Source organism: Esox lucius, chromosome 7, assembly GCF_011004845.1.
Source record: "Esox lucius isolate fEsoLuc1 chromosome 7, fEsoLuc1.pri, whole genome shotgun sequence".
NCBI lineage: Eukaryota > Metazoa > Chordata > Actinopteri > Esociformes > Esocidae > Esox > Esox lucius.
The window spans coordinates 42,551,567-42,574,097 of record NC_047575.1 but is presented as its reverse complement, the minus strand read 5'-3'; the positions used below and the strand labels follow the sequence as shown (position 1 = coordinate 42,574,097).

Below are 22,531 nucleotides of genomic sequence, written 5' to 3'. Positions count from 1 at the left end.
TAGTATTCCATTAATGATTTGAATTGAAAAACATGTTAAATGAAACACTTCCATAACAATTCTATGTAACCTGACACTACTATAAAGTTAAACCAGCTGTGTAATTAATAACAAATGCACAAGTGCCTTATATCATATCATACTGTACATTCTCCGGAATAAATTAAGAGACCACTGCACCTTTTTCTTTCCTTTCCAAAAAAGTTGAAAAGGAAGGTTTTGGTGCAGTGGTCTCTTAATTTTTTCCGGAGCTGTATATTTACAGAATGAATAGCAGTTTATTTGGATCATTTTGTAGTGTGATTGATTTTACTAATTGCATTAGCAGGCTTACTGTACAAAGTTAGAGGTGCGCTATTTGATAGATTCCCCCGCTCTTCCGACCTCAGGCTTCAAATGGGGTGATCTTCCCATTTATTACTTCAGAGTGGGACACCTTCCCAAGCAGTAATCTGCCTAGCTCACAAACTAGAATCAGGGTGTCAAATCCGACAAGTTTAATTAATCCACAGTCCCACACGGTGACATGATCTAATTTACATGATGTGCAAATGACCGATAGAAATCCGATCACGCTAATGTCACCATTCCGATAGTTTTTTGTGCAGGCGTCTTTGAGCCCAAAAACTAGTGATGTGCAGTTTGCGAATGATTCGAGTTTGTTTTGAACAAATGTTTTTGTGACTTGGGACTCACGAGTCCTTTTTTCTAGTGACACGTTAAATTGTATCATTTATTCGAACGTTTGACAGTGGATTTCAACATGATAACTTGCTTCATACCCTGTCGTCCAGATATCCGATCTACGTGTAGCCTACATTCGGAGAGAAAAATAGATCCAAGCATGGACATCATGAAGACATGTTTATAACTGATAATTGAACGCAGACTATAATAATAAATATAGTTAGTTGGTTACTGATGTCATGAAAAAAAATAACAGGTGAAAACAAGCATGGAGCCGCTGCCTTCGTGGCCACGCCAGCCACGAAATACGCTGGTCGTTCTACGTTAGCAAAGAAAAATAGATAATGACTATAGCATTATGAAGACATATTTGTAACAGGTAGGCCTAAAATAATTAACGAAGTAGTTGATTTTTTTAATGTAATGACAACCAGATGAAATCGTGCTCCGAGCCCTTGCATAAGTACAAAAGACTTGTGAACGACTTGTTTAGTTTGTTTAATTTCATTTGAAGGACTGGCGGCGGAGTTCTACCGCTGTTAGTTCGTAAAGAAAATTTGTTCTAGACAGTAGCATTATAAAGACGTTTGTAACAGATAATTGGACACATTGCAGGTCTAAAATAATTAAGCTAGTGTAGTGGTTTATTTTGTTTTGTAATGACAAACACATGAAATCATACACCAAGCCTTTGCCTAAGTAAAAAGACGTGTGAATGACTGACTTGTGAATGACTGACTGACTGACGAGTTTTAACGTTCAGCTGAACGGTTGTTTCAGTCATTTGAACGGCTGCCAGCGGGGCTGCCAGCGGGGCTGCCAGCGGGGCTGCCAGCGGGGCTGCCAGCGGGGCTGCCAGCGGGGCTGCCAGCGGGGCTGCCAGCGGGGCTGCCAGCGGGGCTGCCAGCGGGGCTGCCAGCGGGGCTGCCAGCGGGGCTGCCAGCGGGGCTGCCAGCGGGGCTGCCAGCGGGGCTGCCAGCGGGGTTTTACCCTGACTGCTGGCTTTCAGCACAGTAGTATTCTCCGTCCAACAGCTATTAGTTTGACGTTCTCAAAGAAAGATTGATCAAGAAAATAGCATTGTAAATACATGTTTGTATCAGATAAGTAACATGGCCTACAGTAATTAATGTAGTTTTATATTTTTATTGTAATGATAAACATATGGTAAAGTAGCTTTTTGAAAATTTTACAATTCTCTAAAAGTGGCATGTACAGTACAGGCCAAAAGTTAGGACATAGCTTCTCATTCAATGCGTTTTCTTTATTTTCATGACTATTTACATTGTAGATTCTCACTGAAGGCATCAAAACCATGAATGAACACATATGGAATTATGTACTTAACAAAAAAGTGTGAAATAACTGAAAACATGTCTTATATTTTAGATTCCTTAAAGTAGCCACCCATTGCTTTTTTGATAGCACTGCAAACCCTTGGTGTTCTCTCAATGAGCTTCATGAGGTAGTCACCTGAAATGGTTTTCACTTCACAGGTGTGCCTTGTCAGGGTTAATAAGTGGCATTTTTTTCCCATATTAATGGGGTTGGGACTATCAGTTGTGTTGTGCAGAAGTCAGGTTGATACACAGCCGACAACCCTATTGGACAAATGTTAGAATTCATATTATGGCAAGAACCAATCAGCTAAGTAAAGAGAAACAAGTGGCTATTATTACTTTAACAAATGAAGATTAAATGTGTCCCCAAATGCAGTCGCAAAAACCATCAAGCGCTACTACGAAACTGGCTCACATGAGGACCGCACCAGGAAAGGAAGACCAAGAGTCACCTCTGCTGCTGAGGATAAGTTCATCCGAGTCACCAGCCTCAGAAATCGCAGGTTAACAGCAGCTCAGATTAGAGACCAGTTGAATGCCACACAGAGTTCTAGCAGCAGACACATCTCTAGAACATCTGTTAAGAGGAGAGGTGAATCAGGCCTTCATGGTCAAGTAGCTGCTTGGAAACCACTGCTAAGGAGAGGCAACAAGCAGAAGAGATTTGTTTGGGCCAAGAAACAGAAGGAATGGACATTAGACCATTGGAAATCTGTGCTTTGGTCTGATGAGTCAAACTTTGAGATCTTTGGCTCCAACCTCCGTGTCTTTGTGAACGGATGGATTCTACATGCCTGGTTCCCTCCGTGAAGCATGGAGGAAGAGGTGTGATGGTGTGGTGCTTTGCTGGTGACACTGTTGGGGATTTAATCAAAATTGAAGGCATACTGAACCAGCATGTCTACCACAGCATCCTGCAGCGACATGCCATTCCATCCGGTTTGCGTTTAGTTGGACCATCATTTATTTTTCAACAGGACAATGACCCCAAACACACCTCCAGGCTGTGTAAGGGCTATTTGACCAAGAAGGAGAGTGATGGGGTGCTGCGCCAGATGACCAGGCCGCCACAGTCACCGGACCTGAACCCAATCGAGATGGTTTGGGGTGAGCTGGACCGCAGAGTGAAGGCAAAAGGGCCAACAAGTGCTAAGCATCTCTGGGAACTCCTTCAAGACTGTTGGAAAACCATTTCAGGTGACTACTTCTTGAAGCTCATCAAGAGAATGCCAAGAGTGTGCAAAGCAGTAATCAGAGCAAAGGGTGGCTACTTTGAAGAAACTAAAATATAAGACATGTTTTCAGTTATTTCACACGTTTTTGCTAAATGCATAATTTCACGTGTTCATTCATAGTTTTGATGCCTTCAGTGAGAATCTACAATGTAAATAGTCATGAAAATAAAGGGAACGCACTGAATGAGAAGGTGTGTCCAAACTTTTGGCCTGTGCTGTATAATGAAACCTACAACCCTGTCAAGTACCCCGACTGCAGTGTGCAGTTCGGGGCAATGTTTAATGTGGGCGGAGTCAAACGCGTTTAACCCCACCCATTCCCGTCTCATTCCACGTCACCAAAGCTGAGGTTCACATTGAAGGTATCAACGTCAACAAAAGCTAATCTTAATCGAACCTAACCTACATGGATAAAAATAGAAACCCTTTTTGCTTAAGCTTTCATGAGGTTTACTTAATACTTTACTTAAAACTGAGAAAACCCACGAGTGCAAAATAAAGGTAACTTAGGAGAAATTAAAACATGCAACCTAAAGAATCAATAAGATTGTGTACGTGCTGTCAGAAAGGAATGATGTGGGTGGCTACACAGTAGCTAAGGATTAAAACCTCTAGTTATGTTTTCTTTTATTGGTCTACTTATATTTTAATTGGGTATTTTTGTTTCAAGCCCAAAGGTACCAGTCCGACTTTTACAATAATTTTACGGTTTGATATTATCATTTATCTTAAATAATAGACCTGTAGAATATATAACATATATCTTGTATATATTATAGCATATAATATTATCAGAATCAGCTTTATTCTCCAGGTATGTGTACACATATGAGGAACTTGATTCTGGAATATACAGGCTCCTGATGTGCTTACTCATAAAAAAACTTAAACCGACTGCAATATACAGTACACATCAATACACACAATAAACCCCAACAATAACATAGTAAGACTGATGAGACAATAGTGCAATGAGCAGGGTATAAAGGGTGCTGTTTGTACAGGTATTATTATTTACATAATGATGGTGGATGTAATCTTAATGGAGCAGAGTGCAAACGAAGCTGGAATGAATAAAGAAGTAATTTTTGTGCAGGTGTAATGTACATGAGGTAGGTGGATATGATACATTTTTATTACAAGAATAAAGAAAAAAATAATTAATAGATAGGTGAATGTTAGGGTCAGAATTTATTTCAAATAGTGCAAGATGCATACAAAAAAAAAGTATGCATAAAGATGCAGAAATCAAATAGTGCAAGAAAACGTGTCCAGCATCAGATATAGTACAATTAGAGTATTTTAATGTAAAAAAGTACAAAAGAAACATAATACAATACAAAATAAACAAGGGCTAGAATGGCAGTAATATACATAAGTATGACATAGCAGCAATCGATAGTTGTTGAATATTATCAATACATCAGTGCAATAAGCTTATGAATGGTGGCATAGCATACTACAACTACAGTCAGAATTAAGAACATTCACACACAGCTTTAAATATATTAAGAGGATAATGCGATCATATACATAGCAGCAGTTAAAATGATATATTAAAAAAAAAAGACTACTGTAAATTAGCTGCAATATTGGTTGTGCTGGAGATGTCATTCATATTCATGGCAGGTCCCTTGTATCGCTGCAACGTCTTTTCCCACCTGCAAGGTCAGCTGGTTCTGAACAGCCTCGTCAGTGGCATCCTGGTTGGAAGGATTCTTCCTTATGGCTCCTGTAATACTGTAATCAGATATTGTGTTTCAATGATCTGACATGATTGAGATTTGCATGACATTCAAGATAAATGAAATGTTTCATGAAGACAACATGCTATCGCAACTATAGTCTTGTTTTTACCTGATTGTAGAGCCAGCTGTGCCCTCGGCTTGACATTCTCTTCAGTCAGACATTTATCAGAAGCTAAAATGCACATTGAAATGTCAATAGCTTAATAGTGAAATAAACAAAACTGCCATATACATTTTTGAAAGGCTGTACAGTATTGCATTTTAGTAAAGGGCACACGTTCAGACAAATGCAGTTTCATGAAGACAAGATGCTAGCGTAACTATAGTCTTGTTTTTACCTGATTGTAGAGCCAGCTGTGCCCTCAGTTCGACCTTCTCTTCTTTCAGCCACTTGATCTTCTCCAAATGTTCTGAAAGTAAATACAGACAGTTAATTATTCAGTCCTAAATATCTGGTTATTTTACAATCAGAACTCAAATCGCAGTGTCAGCCAACATTTTCATTCTTACCTTCATGTGCAGAGCTTAAACTTCCCCCTACCTCTGCCTTCTTGCCCTTAAAATTAAATTGACAAATAAAATTGGAAGCACCATGCTTTAATAACAAGTTAAGAATCTGGGTTTAGTCAATGAACCCACACATACTTATGTAGCAGTCCTCCACATGGTGGCGTGGAGTACCTCTCTGGTGCCTTGGAGTACTGTGCTTCCTCCATCCTAAAATAAACATAAAAGTTGGTGAACAAGTAAATATGGTAAAACCAAGTAAATATTGCAGCAATTTCGAAGTTAAACAAGTAATTCACATACCTCCAGGGCTGCAATCCACAGGGTGTTGTGGTGTAGATGTGTCCTTGGGGTGGTAGGGGCCCACGCTGGAACGATTTTCGCTCCTCTGGCGATACACACGTGCAGTCTCTCACATGTCTAGAAAAGTTTAAGGTTTTGTAACCCAGCAAAACATATTTTCAAATTTTTATTATGTTTTCAAATTCACCTGCATGCTTCATGAGCTTATAAGGGACAGCCTCCCAGGTGTCTTCAGGTGGTGAACAAGTTCTGACAAACTTGTCATGGCTGAAGGACTTCCTGCAGGTGATGCTGTGTGGTGGCCAGTAGCAAACTCCCCCTTTGAGCCACAGGCGTGGAACTACTGCCACAAAGTCATCCTCCTCTGGGAACAAAACTGCAGAAAAATGTCATGACCTGAAAGCAATGTTTAGAAAAGAGGTTTAAAAAAACGGCACAGGCTAGCTAAGAAGAATGTGGATACACAAAGACACACAAGATACATCAGTAACGGAATTATAAAAGGTGGAGGTTTAGCTAGTCTAGCTAAATGTTACTGCCAAGAGAAACATTATCCACATGATGTCATTGTTTAATACAAAACAGTCATTACGTTCCCCATAACTATGTAGGTGACTCTGCGTTTATAACATTTTCAGTCCGATGTCCAAAGAAATCTTGATCTTCGTTTGTTTCGGGAGTTCATCAAATTGTAGTAAAACAATATCATAATCCACATGTAGTATTGTCCAATTCAGAGCATACACTCACCTAAAGGATTATTAGGAACACCATACTAATACTGGGTTTGACCCCCTTTCGCCTTCAGAACTGCCTTAATTCTACATGGCATTGATTCAACAAGGTGCTGAAAGCATTCTTTAGAAATGTTGGCCCATATTGATAGGATAGCATCTTGCAGTTGATGGAGATTTGTGGGATGCACATCCAGGGCACGAAGCTCCCGTTCCACCACATCCCAAAGATGCTCTATTGGGTTGAGATCTGGTGTCTGTGGGGACCATTTCAGTAGAGTGAACTCATTGTCATGTTCAAGAAACCAATTTGAAATTATTCAAGCTTTGTGACATGGTGCATTATCCTGCTGGAAGTAGCCATCAGAGGATGGGTACACAGTGGTCATAAAGGGATGGACATGGTCAGAAACAATGCTCAGGTAGGCCGAGGCATTTAAACGATGCCCAATTGGCACTAAGGGGCCTAAAGTGTGCCAAGAAAACATCCCCCACACCATTACACCACCACCACCAGCCTCCACAGGGATAACAAGGCATGATGGATCCATGTTCTCATTCTGTTTACACCAAATTCTGACTCTACCATCTGAATGTCTCAACAGAAATCCAGACTCATCAGACTAGGCAACATTCTTCCAGTCTTCAACTGTCCAATTTTGGTGAGCTTGTGCAAATTGTAGCCTCTTTTTCCTATTTGTAGTGGCGATGAGTGGTACCCGGTGGAGTCTTCTGCTGTTGTAGCCCATCCGCCAAAGTCGCTCTTCTATCAGCTTGAATCAGTCGGCCCATTCTCCTCTGACCTCTAGCATCAACAAGGAATTTTCTCCCACAGGACTGCCGCATACTGGATGTTTTTCCCTTTTCACACCATTCTTTTGAAACCCTAGAAATGGTTGTGTGTGAAAATCCCAGTAACTGAGCAGATTGTGAAATACTCAGACCGGCCTGTCTGGCATCAACAACCATGCCATGCTCAAAATTGCTTAAATCACCTTTCTTTCCCATTCTGACATTCAGTTTGGAGTTCAGGAGATTGTCTTGACCAGGACCACACCCCTAAATGCATTGAAGCAACTGCCATGTGATTGGTTGATTATATAATTGCATTAATGAGAAATTGAACAGGTGTTCCTAATAATCCTTTAGGTGAGTGTATATTTTGTGTGTCACACCTATTAGAAGATGCAAGTAGCCAGTCTACCTTTTAATAATGATTACCGCACTGTAATCATATTAACAAATTGGATTATGTATATTATCTCTTGAATAATGTTTATTAATTAGCACATTGTTCATGCAAACCACTAGTTACATGAATGGATGTCCTGCATCAACATTAACAAAATTACAGTACAAACTATGTTCCTGCAAAAAACTTTGATAAAAACTTTACTTGTTTTTTCACATCATGGAAAAGTCTGCCCAAGACACCATTATAATGGCGTATGGCTAACCAGTGGGGGTTTGAGGTGAATCATCAGTGACTCAGGAGTGTGATTACCTTTATGACTCCATACTTCCTACTTGTATTTCTGCCATGCATGCTCAATATGCTGAGTATTAGCACCAGTCTCATGATCAGCAAAGTTCCTTTTATGGCACACAGAATACTGGCTAAATAGTTTCTTCAAGTTTGTTAATTAGGCACATGTTTATAACAGGTTATGTTGTCTTGGTTACTGTCATGTTGTCATAACAAAGACATCCCAAACAATGTCAACCTTGCATAAAAATGACATAATCGACTGAATGTGTCACGTCCCGGCTATGCCCCTAGCCATCTCTGCGCTGGGCTGGGGGCATAGTCAGGACAGGACAGGAGGTGGCACCTCTAGCCACCTCCAATCCTTTTAGTCTCCTCAATTGGAGGCAGGTGATGGTTGTTGCCTCCGATTGGGGACCCTATTTATGTTCCCTGTTTTGCCAAAACCAGTGGTTTTGTTGTTCCTTCTGGATAACCGATGTCACTGATTGCGGCGTTTGGTTTTGTTTGAGTCTTTCTTTTGATTAAACATGGATGACTTCCACTATTCAGTCTCTGCGCCTGTGTCCTACCGCTACCATGACCGTGACAGAATGAACCACCTACAAAAGACACGGCAGAGGTGGACGGTAGGGGAACTCCTTTGTTGGCCTGATGGCGAGACAGAGGAGGAGGAGAACCCCTACCGTCCCCTGCTGCACCCCGGGCCAACCCAGCGTCGACCCCGGAGGAGACGTCAACAGAGGCGACTCAATCAACCCTCTGTGAGTCAGCCCCAATAATTTTTTTGGGGGGTGCTGTGGGCGCGGTCGGAGGACCCTGAGGCGCGGCTGCCATCCCCGGAGGGGTGGGAGGACGAGCCCTTGCCACCTACGCTCATATGCAGGGTGATCCAGGTGCCCCAGCCCTGCCCGGCGTTGGGAAACGACGCTGGTAGGGCCGGTGGGGGCCTTCCCGGAGGTTGGGTGGAGTGAGGACTGGTGGGGCTTCAGGGACCCACCATACCGGTTCTCACCGCCAGAGGAAGAGTCCCCGGCCAGCTTGGTGCGGCCAACGCCTGGCCTACGTCCGGTGCCAGCCCCAAGACGCCGGGTGTTCCCTGCGCCCCGTGCTGCCCAGGGGCCGCAGCTGCCAGTTCTCCTCGCTGCCCTGTTTTCTCCGCCGCCAGGGCCCGCCGTGGACTGGTCGCCGCTGCCCGAGCCCGCCAAGGACTCTCCTGCCCTGGTGCCTTGTCCCGCGGCGCCCGCTCCGTCACCTAATGACAACGTTCATAAACGTTCAAAATGATTCCTTCATGTGTGATGTCATGGCTATGACAGTATCATGACAATGTCATGTCACTCTTAAGCACACCCATTCAAATAGTGTTACCCCATCCTCACACACTATTTTATTATAACAATGTTTTAATGCCTTAATGCTTTCTTCCACATTATTATTTCCCTAGAACAGAAACAATACCTATTGTTTTTAGCAGTTGCTGGTGGAGTGTTTTTTTGCTGGTAAGGATATTCAAAAACAGTATTTAAAATGTTTGTCTCTGAATGTCACCTTGTAATAATTGTAGTTCTTGTTGTTCGAGGGGTTATCGTTAACCTTTTTTTAAATTCCCCTCTGATCTAAGGCTTGCCTTCTTACGATATTCATCCATCTCTATCAGGTAAGAGCATGTTGAAAACTGTACTGCAATCCATAGCTAAATATAGTTGTAATTAATATTTGTACCACCAATATATAAATAATAGAACCATTTATGGGTTTAGGGTTAAGGTTACAGAAATAAAAATCATGAAAACAAAACAATAGCCTGTCTAGACATATTTCCGAACAACAACAAACATTTGCCTCTACATGGAATCAAACTTGCCTTTACTATCAGGGTAAAGATCTGTTGTGTTTTGGTGAAGTTATTTAATTTTCATAAATGCACCAGTGGTGTAGTGAATGATCCATACATTTGATTTGCTGGTCAGAAATCAAATGTAAAATGTATAATTATATTATCTTCTGTGTTACATATCTATCTTTTCATTCTCTGCGGTCTGTCTGCCTGTCTACCTGTCTGCTTGTCAGCGAGGGTCCCAGTGAATATGACAAGGGGTTACCTTGGCACCAGGTACATGATCAGGTTGTGCTGAGTGACAGGTGAGTGAGGACGTCATGTTGACACCAGGGTAACCTGTACTACACTGCTCTCAATATAGACTCAGTAGCTTAACCAGAGGAAAGTCCCTTACTGAAATAAATGAATCCAGTTCCCCTGTTTTTCAGATTGCAGACCAAGCAAGCCATGCTTATGGAACCAGTGTAAGTGACTGCAAATGCAAATAACAGCATCACAATAAAGCTATAATTCTATTATTTTCTTAATTCTACCATACCATATTATGAAATCTTCTATAAAGTACATTTTATAGTGCCTAACAAGATCCATTAGAAATCCTCTTCATTGAGCTACCTCTAACGACTATCCATCCTGCCAATTCCTTTGCTGGTTATATTGACGGGGTTCAGATTTTTTTTTTAAATTATAATTACAATTATTATACTTATTATCATTCAGGAGGACTGATGTGCTGACTGTAACCCCATGGCTGGCTCCTATTGTCTGGGAGGGAATCTTATTATTATTATTATTATTCAGGAGGACTGACGTGCTGACTGTAACCCCATGGCTGGCTCCTATTGTCTGGGAGGGGACCTTTGATCCCCAGGTCATAGATGAGGCCTTCAGGTCCTACAACCTCACCATTGCCACCACAGTGTTCGCTGTGGGAAAGTAAGTCACACAGCAGCTCTGGGTTTCAAGTCCAGTCAAAAAACATCAACTCAGATACCATGGTTGCACCATATCCACTGCAGAGGTGTAAAAGTTACAAAGTAAAAGCACTTACTTGGTATTCACGAGGAGAGACAAGTTCCTAATTTTGACTTAAATGATTTCCATTCATCAGTTCATTTAGGTGTAATAAGGAACTTCCCTCACCTGGTGAATACTGGGTAAATACTTCTACTTGTACTTTTGACACCTATAAAATTGTATAAGTATTACACTTAGCCAAGTACTTTTACCTCTCATCCTTCGTGTGTGAGAGACTGAATGAGGATGTTCTCTCGTTACATGATAAGAACTTTTTTTGGTTACATGCAAATCTTGATGAAATTTCCGGTCGAGCCAGAGGGCTTTGAATTGATTATTTTACTGCTGTGTAAGATTGTCTCACCCTAAGTGACAGTCATTGGAATGGATAAAAAAGAAAAAAGCAGTTCTGATTATCTGTTATGGAATAATGGAGTAAGACAATAAAAGACATCCATTAAATATGAACTGTTTTTTGTTTATTTTAAATGTTTCATAGGAAATATAATAACACATGAAATAACTCTGTCCAACCAGCTCTAAGATACCACCCCAAAGAAAATTTCAAATAACCCTTCTTCACCATCTCACACCAACCTTTATAAAGACTTACTCATGGCTGATGGCATTTCAAAGTCTGAAACATCTGAACATATAGAATTTTAAAGTAAACCAGTGCATTTTGTGAAAATAAATACACATTTCAAGATTGTATGTATAATGATTTACAGATTCCTGTCATCTACAACCAAATGAAAGCTGGGAAGAGCAGTGTTCATAGGAGAGCAGTGTTCTTAGGAGAGTGCGGTTTGACCCACACATTTCCTACATGTATAACCCTTTACCAGAGCCATTATGCATCTGTTCAAAAGCAGTACACTACAAGTAGAATAAGATGCCATTTGGCACCTACTTTGTGAACATGAATGGACGTCTTTACTTCATATTTCCAGATGTTCAATTCATGTCCCTAGCATCCAGTCTGTTAAACTGTTTATTCACATTTCCTGCTGCAGAAACACCTGTTTTCTACTGGTCCATGCATGTAATGAATCTACTTTCTTCCTCTTCTGGCAACTCCGTACTTGAAATGTATTTCCTTTAAATCTCGATCTTTTCTCTCTCTCCTTCAATGCAGATACACTTGTTTTCTACGTGACTTCCTAGAATCAGCAGAGAAGCATTTCATGGTGAGAACACAGAGCTGGTGTTGGGCGTTGGGCCAGGAAAGTAATGGCTGCTGTTTCCAGGTGAAATAAAGCCTGTTTATTAATAAACGCTGTTTTTCTCTCCCTGAGCAAAGCCATTGACCATTACTGCTCCCAGGTTGTGACTGTAAATAGATTTTTCTTTTGGCATAGTAACGTGGTACAACAACAGTACACAAATGACCTGTCTAGATCACGGCTGCCAAACCATTTTCCCGGAGATCTCCTGTGCTGTAGGTTCTTTCTCCAAATCTAATTTAGTACACCTGATTCTAATTATTAGTTGGATGAAAAGCAACCTTGGGTTAGACACAAATGGGTTGGGAGAGAAAATCTACAGGACAGCAGATCTCCAGGAACAGGGTTGGGCAGCCCTGGCCTAGGGGGTCACTTGATCAAAGGTGTCATACTTCCGGTGTTCATAAAGAGTACTGTAGGAGTCATTACTGAAGAATATGTCCCTACTGTCTGGGTAATCAAACAAATTCATCCAGACTGAAGTAAATATTTTCTCAAAGAATTATATTTTATATTCAATTCAGATTGTTACAAATTCCATCAAATAAAATTCCATGTGATTCCAGGTGGGGCTGAATGTGCAGTACTACGTGTTTACTGATATGCCAAGTCACGTTCCTATCAGCGTGACTCTGGGTGTCGGCAGACGGCTCAACGTCGTGAAGGTGCCGAAGTTTGACCGCTGGCAGGAGATATCCCTCCGCCGCATGGAACTCATCCAGGTTACACTATTATTACTACTGCAGGTTTTCATTATTAGTAATGTTTATCATAAGTAGTAGTACTAGTAGTAGTAAGAGTACTAGTAGTAGTCTTAGTAGTACTACTACTAGGAGTACAAGTAGTAGAGGTATTCTTAGTAATAGTAGTAGTTATACTCGTAGTAAGAGTAGTTGCAGTAGTATGGGTAGGAGGATGACTAATACAGTAGTCAACTCTACTTTCTGCTGCATTGAGTCTTGGCTGAACACCATTCTGTTATGTCAAATAGCCGTGGCAAAAAACATAGATACAAGGAACAGTGTGACACTTGAAGCAATCCTGCACTTTGTTTGCAAGATCAAAATAACATGAGAAGGTACTTTTGATTTCACCTTCCTTTTCTAAGGGCAACAGTGCATGGCAGGATACATACAAATATTATTCATTCCATACACAAATTCCAGACACTACAGATTGACTGATGAAGGACCTTGGCAATAAATTCAGCGCAGGCTGAATGTGATTTCAAGTGAGTCAAGGTTGTAGCAAGGATGTCATTGTGCTCAGCAAATCCTGCTCTCCTAACCTAAATTCTATTTGCGTTCACTGTAAACCGAACAATTTACCTAGCACATTCGGGTCAGTCATTTTGGCTGTAGTTAACATTGCTCTGAATGTTTGCCACAGTGCAACTTGCTGACCAGACAATGAGGTTAACAGTAAGTAACCATATTGTCCATTGACTATAATGGGGGATTTTAACCACACAAGGCTTAAACAAGATCTTCCCAGGTAGAAGCCTTTGATTATATGTCTAATCACCACCGCCAAACCTGGGTAACACAAATCATGTGATACTCATACAAATCCCTGCATACAGACAGACAGTTAAAAGTGCAAAGACTTCCAAACATATTGTGTGCGAATGTGCTGACAAGCCTATTCAGGAACTCAGGGACTGACTTGACACCACTGTGGAATCAGAGCATTAACAATTACAATATGAATGTACCTAGATATGTGCCTAGATAATGAGAACAACAGAAACATCTCTGTTTAGATTATCTCTCTGTAGGTTGCGCTCTGATAACCCCAGGAATGTTCACGTTGACCATTTGGCATGGGGGTTACTGTCTTGGAAACCTGATCTTTGCTATGTAGAAACGCCCTTAATGTATAGGCTAGCTGGCAACTAACATTACAGTGAGAAGATAATGGAACGTTCACTGAATGACATCTGTGCTGCAATTTTCCAATCAACTTGAGCGAACTTCTCCCTCGATTTGATACGGGTTCTCCATTATTTGACCACTATACCAAACCGCCGATTTCTAACACCACCAGGCTGAGACATATTCATGGACAACAATGCCAATGTACAGTGGGTATAGAAAAGAATCACCCCCCTTTAAAATAATCACATTTTGTTGCTTTGCAGCCTGAAATGAAGACAGACACAGTTTGTTTCATTCAGCTGCATTTACTCAGTGCAACTTATAATATCCATGTGAAAGATATAACACCAACATGTCAGAAAAAATGAAAAAGGATCACCTTGTGTCAGTATTTTGTTCAACCACCTTTTGCTTTAATTACAGCCTTTAGTCTGTTGGGATATGTTTCTAACTATGCACATCTAGACATTGCAATATTTGACCACTCTTCTTTGGAGAACTGCTCAAGTTCAGTTAAATTTGATGGTGACCGTTTGTGGACTGCTGTCTTCAAGACATCCCACAGATTTTCAATGGGGTTTAAGTCCAGGCTCTGACTAGGCCTTGCAAGGACATTCACCTTTTTCTCCTTCAACCACTGTGTGGCAAGGTTATTATCGTTAACGAAAACGAACGAAAAAACGAAAACCAGGTGGGAAAAAACATTGTCGTTAACTGAAATAAAAATAAAAACGAGGCATTACAAAAAAACGATAACTAACCAAAACTGTAATATGTGGTTGACAAAACTAACTAAAATAAAATTATAGAGTAAATGTTCTTAGTTTTCGTCTTTGTCAATGTCTTCCTTTTTTAATGCTATTTAAAACAGCTGAGTATTCGCTCAGCTGTGTTTCCTTTCCCTGCTCTCCCTCCGTCTCTCTTTCACTCACACACACACACACACACACACACACACACACACACACACACACACACACACACACACACACACACACACACACACACATCCCTCCATGCACACCGAGCTGTTTTTCAATGTCAAGGATCCTTCCTTGGTAGGACTAGTCCTTCCAAGGAAGGATCCTTCAGAGGCTAGGCCAGGCTCCTCCTTAGCATTCGAAGAACACGTACAATGGAACAGGCTACCATGTGCACGTCATTGCGTTATTACGTCAGTGAAAAGGCCCGTCTTCGTCTGGTAGTGATTTATAAAAGAAATGCCGGTGGCGGCAACCAAGCTAACAACTGTTAGCTAATATGACAGGTCCGGTTCGGTTCAGTTAGCTAGCTAGCTAGCTAGCCTACCGTTAGCTCGTTAGGTATCTAGCTAATTATCAATAGCAATTTGTACTGGCATTTAAACGTTAAACTTTATTTTTTTGTACTACCGTTTTAACAAAGGTACGGTAACGTTAAACACTAAACTAAAGATACTTACATTTAAGAGCATATTGCCCCGTCACATTTTTTTTTTTTTTACGAGCTGGCAAAGCCGTACGCATAGGATTGTGGGTAATATAGGAGCGCGAAGGATACACATATGCATCCTTTGCCGTCTATGGGAAATTCTCAGAACGAAGGACTCAGTCCTTGGTGGGATTCGGAGGATCCTCGACATTGGAACGGTCCTTCGACGGACGTCGATGACGTCGCATCCTCCAAATTCTGGCTTCGAAGGATCCTTCCTTGACATTGAGAAACACCTCGCGTCTCCATGAGAACGAGTGTTCGACGTTGAAGCAAGTTCGCGAAAGGTTGGTATCTCGTGAACACCTTTACACAATCACACATTAAAAAGTGGTATAAAAATATTTTTAATTCTGAATATAATTTTGTCAGTGTGTTAATGTCTATCCGAGAAGCGATTGCGCCTTCTTTAGAAAGGTAACTAGTCGCAAGTTTGAGGTAAAATGCACTTGGGTTGTCGATGTCAAAACACTATAAGCTGTGATTCAAATATTAAATAATGTTATGTCATTTTTACTTTTACACTGATTGTTTGCTGCTTCAATCCAGATTTGTAGGCAGAAGGCTATTGTATAAATTTAGAATAGGGTGTGAAAATTGTACAGCTGTGGTATTTGCGGTTCATCATGTATGTCTTCTTTAGTCTGTTGGCTATTTAGGTTTTTTTCTTGGCACACGTCACTTCCACATTTTGCATTTATTGCGGAGTGTCGACTGTTTACATATTTGTGCCCATATGTACATTTTATGTACTGATTTTATTGTTGAATAAATATTTTCTAAAATTGTATGATGTTTTTGTTGAGTTATTATTACACAATACCTTTTCTGACACTAAAACAACTAAAAACTAAACTAAAACTAAGCATTTTCAAAAAATAAACTAGCAAACCCACTTTAAAAACTAATTAAAACTAAACTGAATTTGAAAACAAAAAGTCTAAACGAAAAATTAAAATAAAAAATAATAAAAAATGCAAAACTATAATAACCTTGCTGTGTGGTCAGTTCTGTTGTGTGCTTTGGGTCATTGTCATGTTGGAAGGTACATTTTCTTCCCATTTGACAGTATTTTGCCCCATCCATTTTTCCTTCTATCCTGACAAGTGCTCCAGTACCTGCTGCAGAGAAACAATCCCATAACATGATATTACCACCTCCATGCTTTACTGTAGGAATGGTGTTATTTGGATGGTGAGCTGTATTGGATTTTCCCCAGACATATCGTTTGGCGTTGAGGCCAAATAATTCAATTTAATCTCATCTGACCATAACACCTTTATCCACGTGGCCTTAGAATCTTCAAGGTCCGTTTTGGCAAAGCTCAGTCGTGACAGCATGTGGCCTTTCTTGAGGAGAGGCTTTTTTCTTGCAACACTCCCATACAAGCCACATTTGTGGAGTATTTGTGATATTGTTGTCACATGCACGCAATGACCACTCTTTGTCATGAATTCCTGCAACTGTTTCAGAGTTGCTGTAGGCCTCTTGGTAGCCTCTCTGACCAGTTTCCTCCTGGCTCTTTCATCCAGTTTGGAGCAACATCCTGACCCAGGGAGGGTCTGTGTTGTACCAAATACCTTCCCCTTCTTAATAATAGACTTCACTGTGCTTCTAGGCACTGATAAAGCCTTTGAATTTTTTTTGTATCCATCTCCTGACTTGTGCCTGTCCACAACGCGTCTCCCACGCGAGTCCTCGTTACACCCTCACTGTACAAGATGTTCCCAGGTATAAGCCAGTGGTGAAATGTCCAACCACCACCTCACAACCAGGGTGCATGTGATACTGGTGCAAATCCCTGCATACAGACAGACACTTAAAACTGCAAAGATTTACGTACACATTATGGCCTCAGACCAGTGGGGATTTCTTTAAGACTACAAGGGAAGCTCGGCTTCCCCTATAACGTAAAAAAAAATGTGGTCAAATATGTACTATTGTGTAAAAATTTTATTGACAAAAAATGCGTTAAAACACGTTCATCTCTAAAACTAGTTAATTCGGAATCAGCTACAGGTTGGCTGACTCGATTTTCTTCTCATACAATCCCGCAGCGTCACAGTGCATTTCCCTGTTGAAGCCGCGCGTCCATTGACTTCAATGGGGCTGCTTAGAACAGTTTTTTTCAGCGTCTCTGGGGGTGAATGTGGAGTGGGCTGGCCCGGACTCCGGCCTTCCACGTGATGATTGGATCTGTTTAACTGCATCTCCTTTTGACTGACAGCGGTCTGTAAGAAGTCACTGAAGCTATTTCGCGCTCAGTCACATTGCGGATTTCTCAAGTGTATTTGAAAGACAAACTGCTGCAATATTTCTTGATATTTGTTTGGTGAAATTGCTAGCCGATTTGCATCATACATTTCACACAATTATAGGCTACACCAGTGGTTCCCAAATACGGTCCTCAAGTACCCCAACAGTACACATTTTCATTGTAGCCCAAGCCAAGCACAGCTGATTCAACTTGTCAACTAATTATCAGGCTCTCATTGAGTTGAATTGGGTGTGCTTGTCCAGGGCTACAACAAAAATGTGTGCTGTTGGGGGTACTCGAGGACCGGAGTTGGGAACTACTGGGCTACACCACAATCCTTGTTTCAGTTTTACAAAGTTAAATTTAATTTTTTTAGATAGTTAATTCATTCATTCATATACAGTAGTAGGCTAGGCTAGCGTCGTACGTGGGTGAAACTGCGCACGATGGCAGACAGTGCTAATATTGTCGACCTGATTTTAGCGAAGCCATTAATAAACAGAGTAAAACTATATTTGTAAAAAAAATTTAAATAAAATATTGTTCTGTTACAAAATTAAATGTTATTGTCTGGGGTCCAAAAGACCCCAAAGACCCCAAGTGTCACTACAAATGAAGACCATCCGAGGGTTATAATGTAGGCCGAAAATGAGCTTCCCCTCTATGAAAGACCAGCAGCCACCACTGCCTCAGACAGATTAGAAACTACAAACCCCAAGTCCCCTCACTGCTGAAGGAAATCTGACCTCAGCCCCTCTCCTGAATTTAGCAGGAGTAGTTGTTCCTTATAGATGATGTACTGATGCCACAACGATCAACCATAATGACCAACTACAAGCAGCTCATATAATAACATGTCACAGCTTCTAGGTTTACATTCAGGGTTAGGAGGATATATGGCTTAGGCTAGTCAGTACATACTAGTCAGCTGATGTGACTGTAGACAAATTAATTTCCCAATGAGGTATTTAACATTTGTTTGTTTGATTGGTTTTGCTGGTTAATTTATGTTATTGATTTAACATCAACTGAACGTCTAAAATCCATGTATTTTGGGAGCAGACTGCTATAGAGGAATACATCCACCAGAGGGCGAACTACATCTTCTGTCTTGACGTAGACATGATCTTCCATGGCCGTGTGGGACCAGAGGCTCTGGGGAAACTGGTGGCTGCTATACACCCCTGGTAACACACACACACACACACACAGAGACACACACAGAGAGAGAGAGACACACACACATTCAATCACACACACACACACACACAGGTGAAATGAAAACCTTTTTATATACACCCACATGCTGACTCCTCTCTGTTGATCTTTTGCCAGGTCTCCCATCCTAAAGAGTGATGTTAATAAGGGTTATTTACTTGTTTCATTAAAGGTTAAGTTACACAAAAGGGTCTGGTGTTTTACAGGTTCTACTGGGTACCCCGGAGCCAGTACCCCTATGAGCGGAGGACAATCTCCAAAGCCTACATCCCCCAAGACCATGGAGACTTCTACTACCAGGCCAACATATTTGGAGGAGCAGTGGAGGATGTTCACAGACTGACCAAGACATGCAGGGAACACCTGGAGGTAAGTATTCACACACACACACACACATACACACATGGAAGCAGACAGACAGACAGGCAGGCCGAAACACAGATATGCAGGCAGACAAGCAAACAGACAGGCCGAAACACAGATATGGAGGCAGACAGGCAAACAGACCGACAGGCAGGCAGGCAGGCTGAAACACAGATATGGAGGCAGGCAGACAAACATACAGGCAGGCTGAAACACAGATATGGAGGCAGGCAGGCAAACATACAGGCAGGCTGAAACACAGATAAGGAGGCAGCAGGCAAACCGACAGACAGGCAGGCTGAAACACAGATATGGAAGCAGACAGGCAAACAGAAAGCCAGGCTGAAACACATATGGAGGCAGACAGGCAAACAGACAGACATGCAGGCAGTCTGAAACACAGATATGGAGGCAGACAGGCAAACAAACAGGCAGGCAGGCTGAAACACAGATATGGAGGCAGACAGGCAAACAAACAGGCAGGCAGGCTGAAACACAGATATGGAGCCAGACAGGCAAACAGACAGGCCGAAACACATATATGGAGGCAGATACGGAGCCAGACAGGCAAAGAAACAGACATGTAGGCAGGCTGAAACATTGATATGGAGGCAGACAGGCAAACAGATATACAGGCAGGCTGAAACACAGATATGAAGGCAGACAGGCAAACAGACAGACCAAAAGACAAAAATGGAGGCAGACAGGCAAAAAGACATGTAGGCAAGCTGAAACACAGATATGGAAGAAGACAGGCAAACAGACAGACATGTAGGCAGGCTGAAACACAGATATGGAGCCAGACAGGCAAACAGACAGACAGGCAGGCTGAAACACAGATATGGAGGCAAACAGGCAAACAGACAGACAGGCAGGCCAACACACAGATATGGAGGCAGACAGGCAAACAGACAGACAGGCAGGCTGAAACACAGATATGGAGGCAGACAGGCACACAGTCACATACTCAGTCCGACAGTCATGCAAATCACTGTGAACACTCATGTTACTGTTGCAGTCAGTCATTTTCAGAACCCACTCTACCCTGCTCTACCTCTCTCACATCCCCTTCTCTACCTCTCTCACATCCCTCGCTCTACCTGTCTCTCACATCCCCTGCTCTACCTCTCTCACATCCCCTGCTCTACCTCTTTTTCACATCCCTCGCTCTACCTCTCTCTCACATCCCTCGCTCTACCTCTCTCACATCCCTCGCTCTACCTCTCTCTCACATCCCTCGCTCTACCTCTCTCTCACATCCCCTGCTCTACCTCTTTCTCACATAACTCGCTCTACCTCTCTCTCACATCCCTCGCTCTACCTCTTTCTCACATCCCCTGCTCTACCTGTCTCTCACATCCCTCACTCTACCTCTCTCTCACATCCCCTGCTCTACCTCTTTCTCACATCCCTCGCTCTACCTGTCTCTCACATCCCTGCTCCTCTCTCCTCTCCCTACCCCCTTTTTCTCTCTCCCAACACTTCTTTGTCCCTTTCTTACCCCTCTTCCACCCCTCTCTTCCTCCCTTCCTTCCTCTCTCCCTCCTTATCCCCCATCTTGTCCTGACCCCTCCCTCTAGATGGATAAGTCTGCTGGAGTGGAGGCTGTTTGGCAGGAGGAGAGTCATCTGAACTGGTACCTGTTGAAGAACAAGCCCACCAAGCTGCTGTCACCTGAGTATGTCTGGGATGACCTTAGAGGACAGGGCGCCAAGGAGATTAAACTGGTCCGCTTCTCCTCCGTCATCAAGAACAAGGCAGAGGTCAGGGAGAACCCTTGAGGGGAGAAGAAGAGGATGTGCTGCATTCAAGGGGCACCATTTGGCAACCCAGGGCCAGGTGGTTCTCCCCAGATCAGGTGGTTCTCCCTGGGACGTTGGCTAGATGCTGATCCAGGAGCGTGAGAGTTTACGGCAAATAATATTTGTGTGTTGCTCAAAAACAAACAAAGATAGAAAGTAATCACATACTGCGTAATCCTTGAGGAAAGATTTACCAGAAATTTTGAAGCACATTTTACTGCACATTGTAAGTGACTGTGATTATATTTTAATTTATTAGTACTAATTTACAGAATTATGAGCTTTCATTAGTCTTTTAGAGTGTGTATAATTATGTTATTCTGTTTATTACTGTATTTGTCTGCTTTATTACTGTATTATACCGCATTATGAGTACTAATGAAATGCTGTCTGATCCATCATTCATTGGCATTAAATGAAAGGAACATGGGTTTTTGTTACTTTCATTGCATTATTGTTTTTCTGTGTTTACATCAAAATATAGTGTACTTTTTTTGCTAGTTCTACTAAAACAAATGGTATGTATTGAATGTATTAAAATTGTCATGATGAGACCCAGGCCCTCTACACCACTTGGGAACCCCAGGCCCTCTACACCACTTGGGAACCCCAGTCTCTCTACACCACTTGGGAACCCCAGGCCCTCTACACCACTTGGGAACCCCAGTGCCCTCTACACCACTTGGGAACCCCAGTGCCCTCTACACCACTTGGGAACCCCAGTGCCCTCTACACCACTTGGGAACCCCAGGCCCTCTACACCACTTGGGAACCCCAGTGCCCTCTACATCTCTTGGGTACCCCAGTGCCCTCTACACCACTTGGGAACCCCAGGCCCTCTACACCACTTGGGAACCCCAGTGCCCTCTACACCACTTGGGAACCCCAGTGCCCTCTACACCACTTGGGAACCCCAGTGCCCTCTACATCTCTTGGGAACCCCAGTGCCCTCTACATCTCTTGGGAACCCCAGTGCCCTCTACATCTCTTGGAAACCCCAGTGCCCTCTACACCACTTGGGAACCCCAGTGCCCTCTACACCACTTGGGAACCCCAGTGCCCTCTACATCTCTTGGGAACCCCAGTGCCCTCTACATCTCTTGGGAACCCCAGTGCCCTCTACACCACTTGGGAACCCCAGTCTCTCTACACCACTTGGGAACCCCAGTCTCTCTTCACCACCCAGTGAAGCCGGTGACATTGTTCAACGCACTTAGTAAAGAAGGTAGGGGCACAGTGCTTCCCTGCAGGCTGCCAACAACACAGTGGGACTGGATACCACAAGCTCTTCTTAATGATGCACTGTGAATGCACCCTGGGAATCACGTCTCCCATGGTAAAAGGCTCCATGGACCAGTGGCATTGCGTCACCATGGAGATCACTTGGCAGTTTATGAGAGGGTTTGGGGAAGAGCTGA

The 22,531-nt window shown here is 42.4% G+C and overlaps 1 protein-coding gene across 1 annotated transcript; it reads left to right on the top strand.

Annotated features, from left to right (window-relative positions):
- Positions 1 to 9,458: 9,458 nt before the first annotated feature.
- LOC105009969 (globoside alpha-1,3-N-acetylgalactosaminyltransferase 1-like) lies at positions 9,459 to 22,024 on the top strand. The gene is made up of 10 exons (XM_034293319.1): positions 9,459 to 9,542; positions 9,665 to 9,700; positions 10,114 to 10,185; positions 10,312 to 10,347; positions 10,685 to 10,819; positions 12,039 to 12,090; positions 12,693 to 12,848; positions 18,793 to 18,917; positions 19,155 to 19,317; positions 20,892 to 22,024. The coding sequence occupies exons 4-10, from the start codon at positions 10,331 to 10,333 to the stop codon at positions 21,090 to 21,092; spliced, it is 849 nt and encodes a 282-aa protein (XP_034149210.1). The 5' UTR covers positions 9,459 to 9,542; positions 9,665 to 9,700; positions 10,114 to 10,185; positions 10,312 to 10,330; the 3' UTR covers positions 21,093 to 22,024.
- The last annotated feature ends 507 nt before the right edge of the window (positions 22,025 to 22,531 follow it).

Excerpts from the sequence above, each read along its gene's own strand:
- LOC105009969 (XM_034293319.1), top strand. Across the intron at positions 18,918-19,154 it reads GTGGCTGCTATACACCCCTG|GTTCTACTGGGTACCCCGGA; the intron begins GTAACACACACA and ends GGTGTTTTACAG. Across the intron at positions 19,318-20,891 it reads CATGCAGGGAACACCTGGAG|ATGGATAAGTCTGCTGGAGT; the intron begins GTAAGTATTCAC and ends CCCTCCCTCTAG.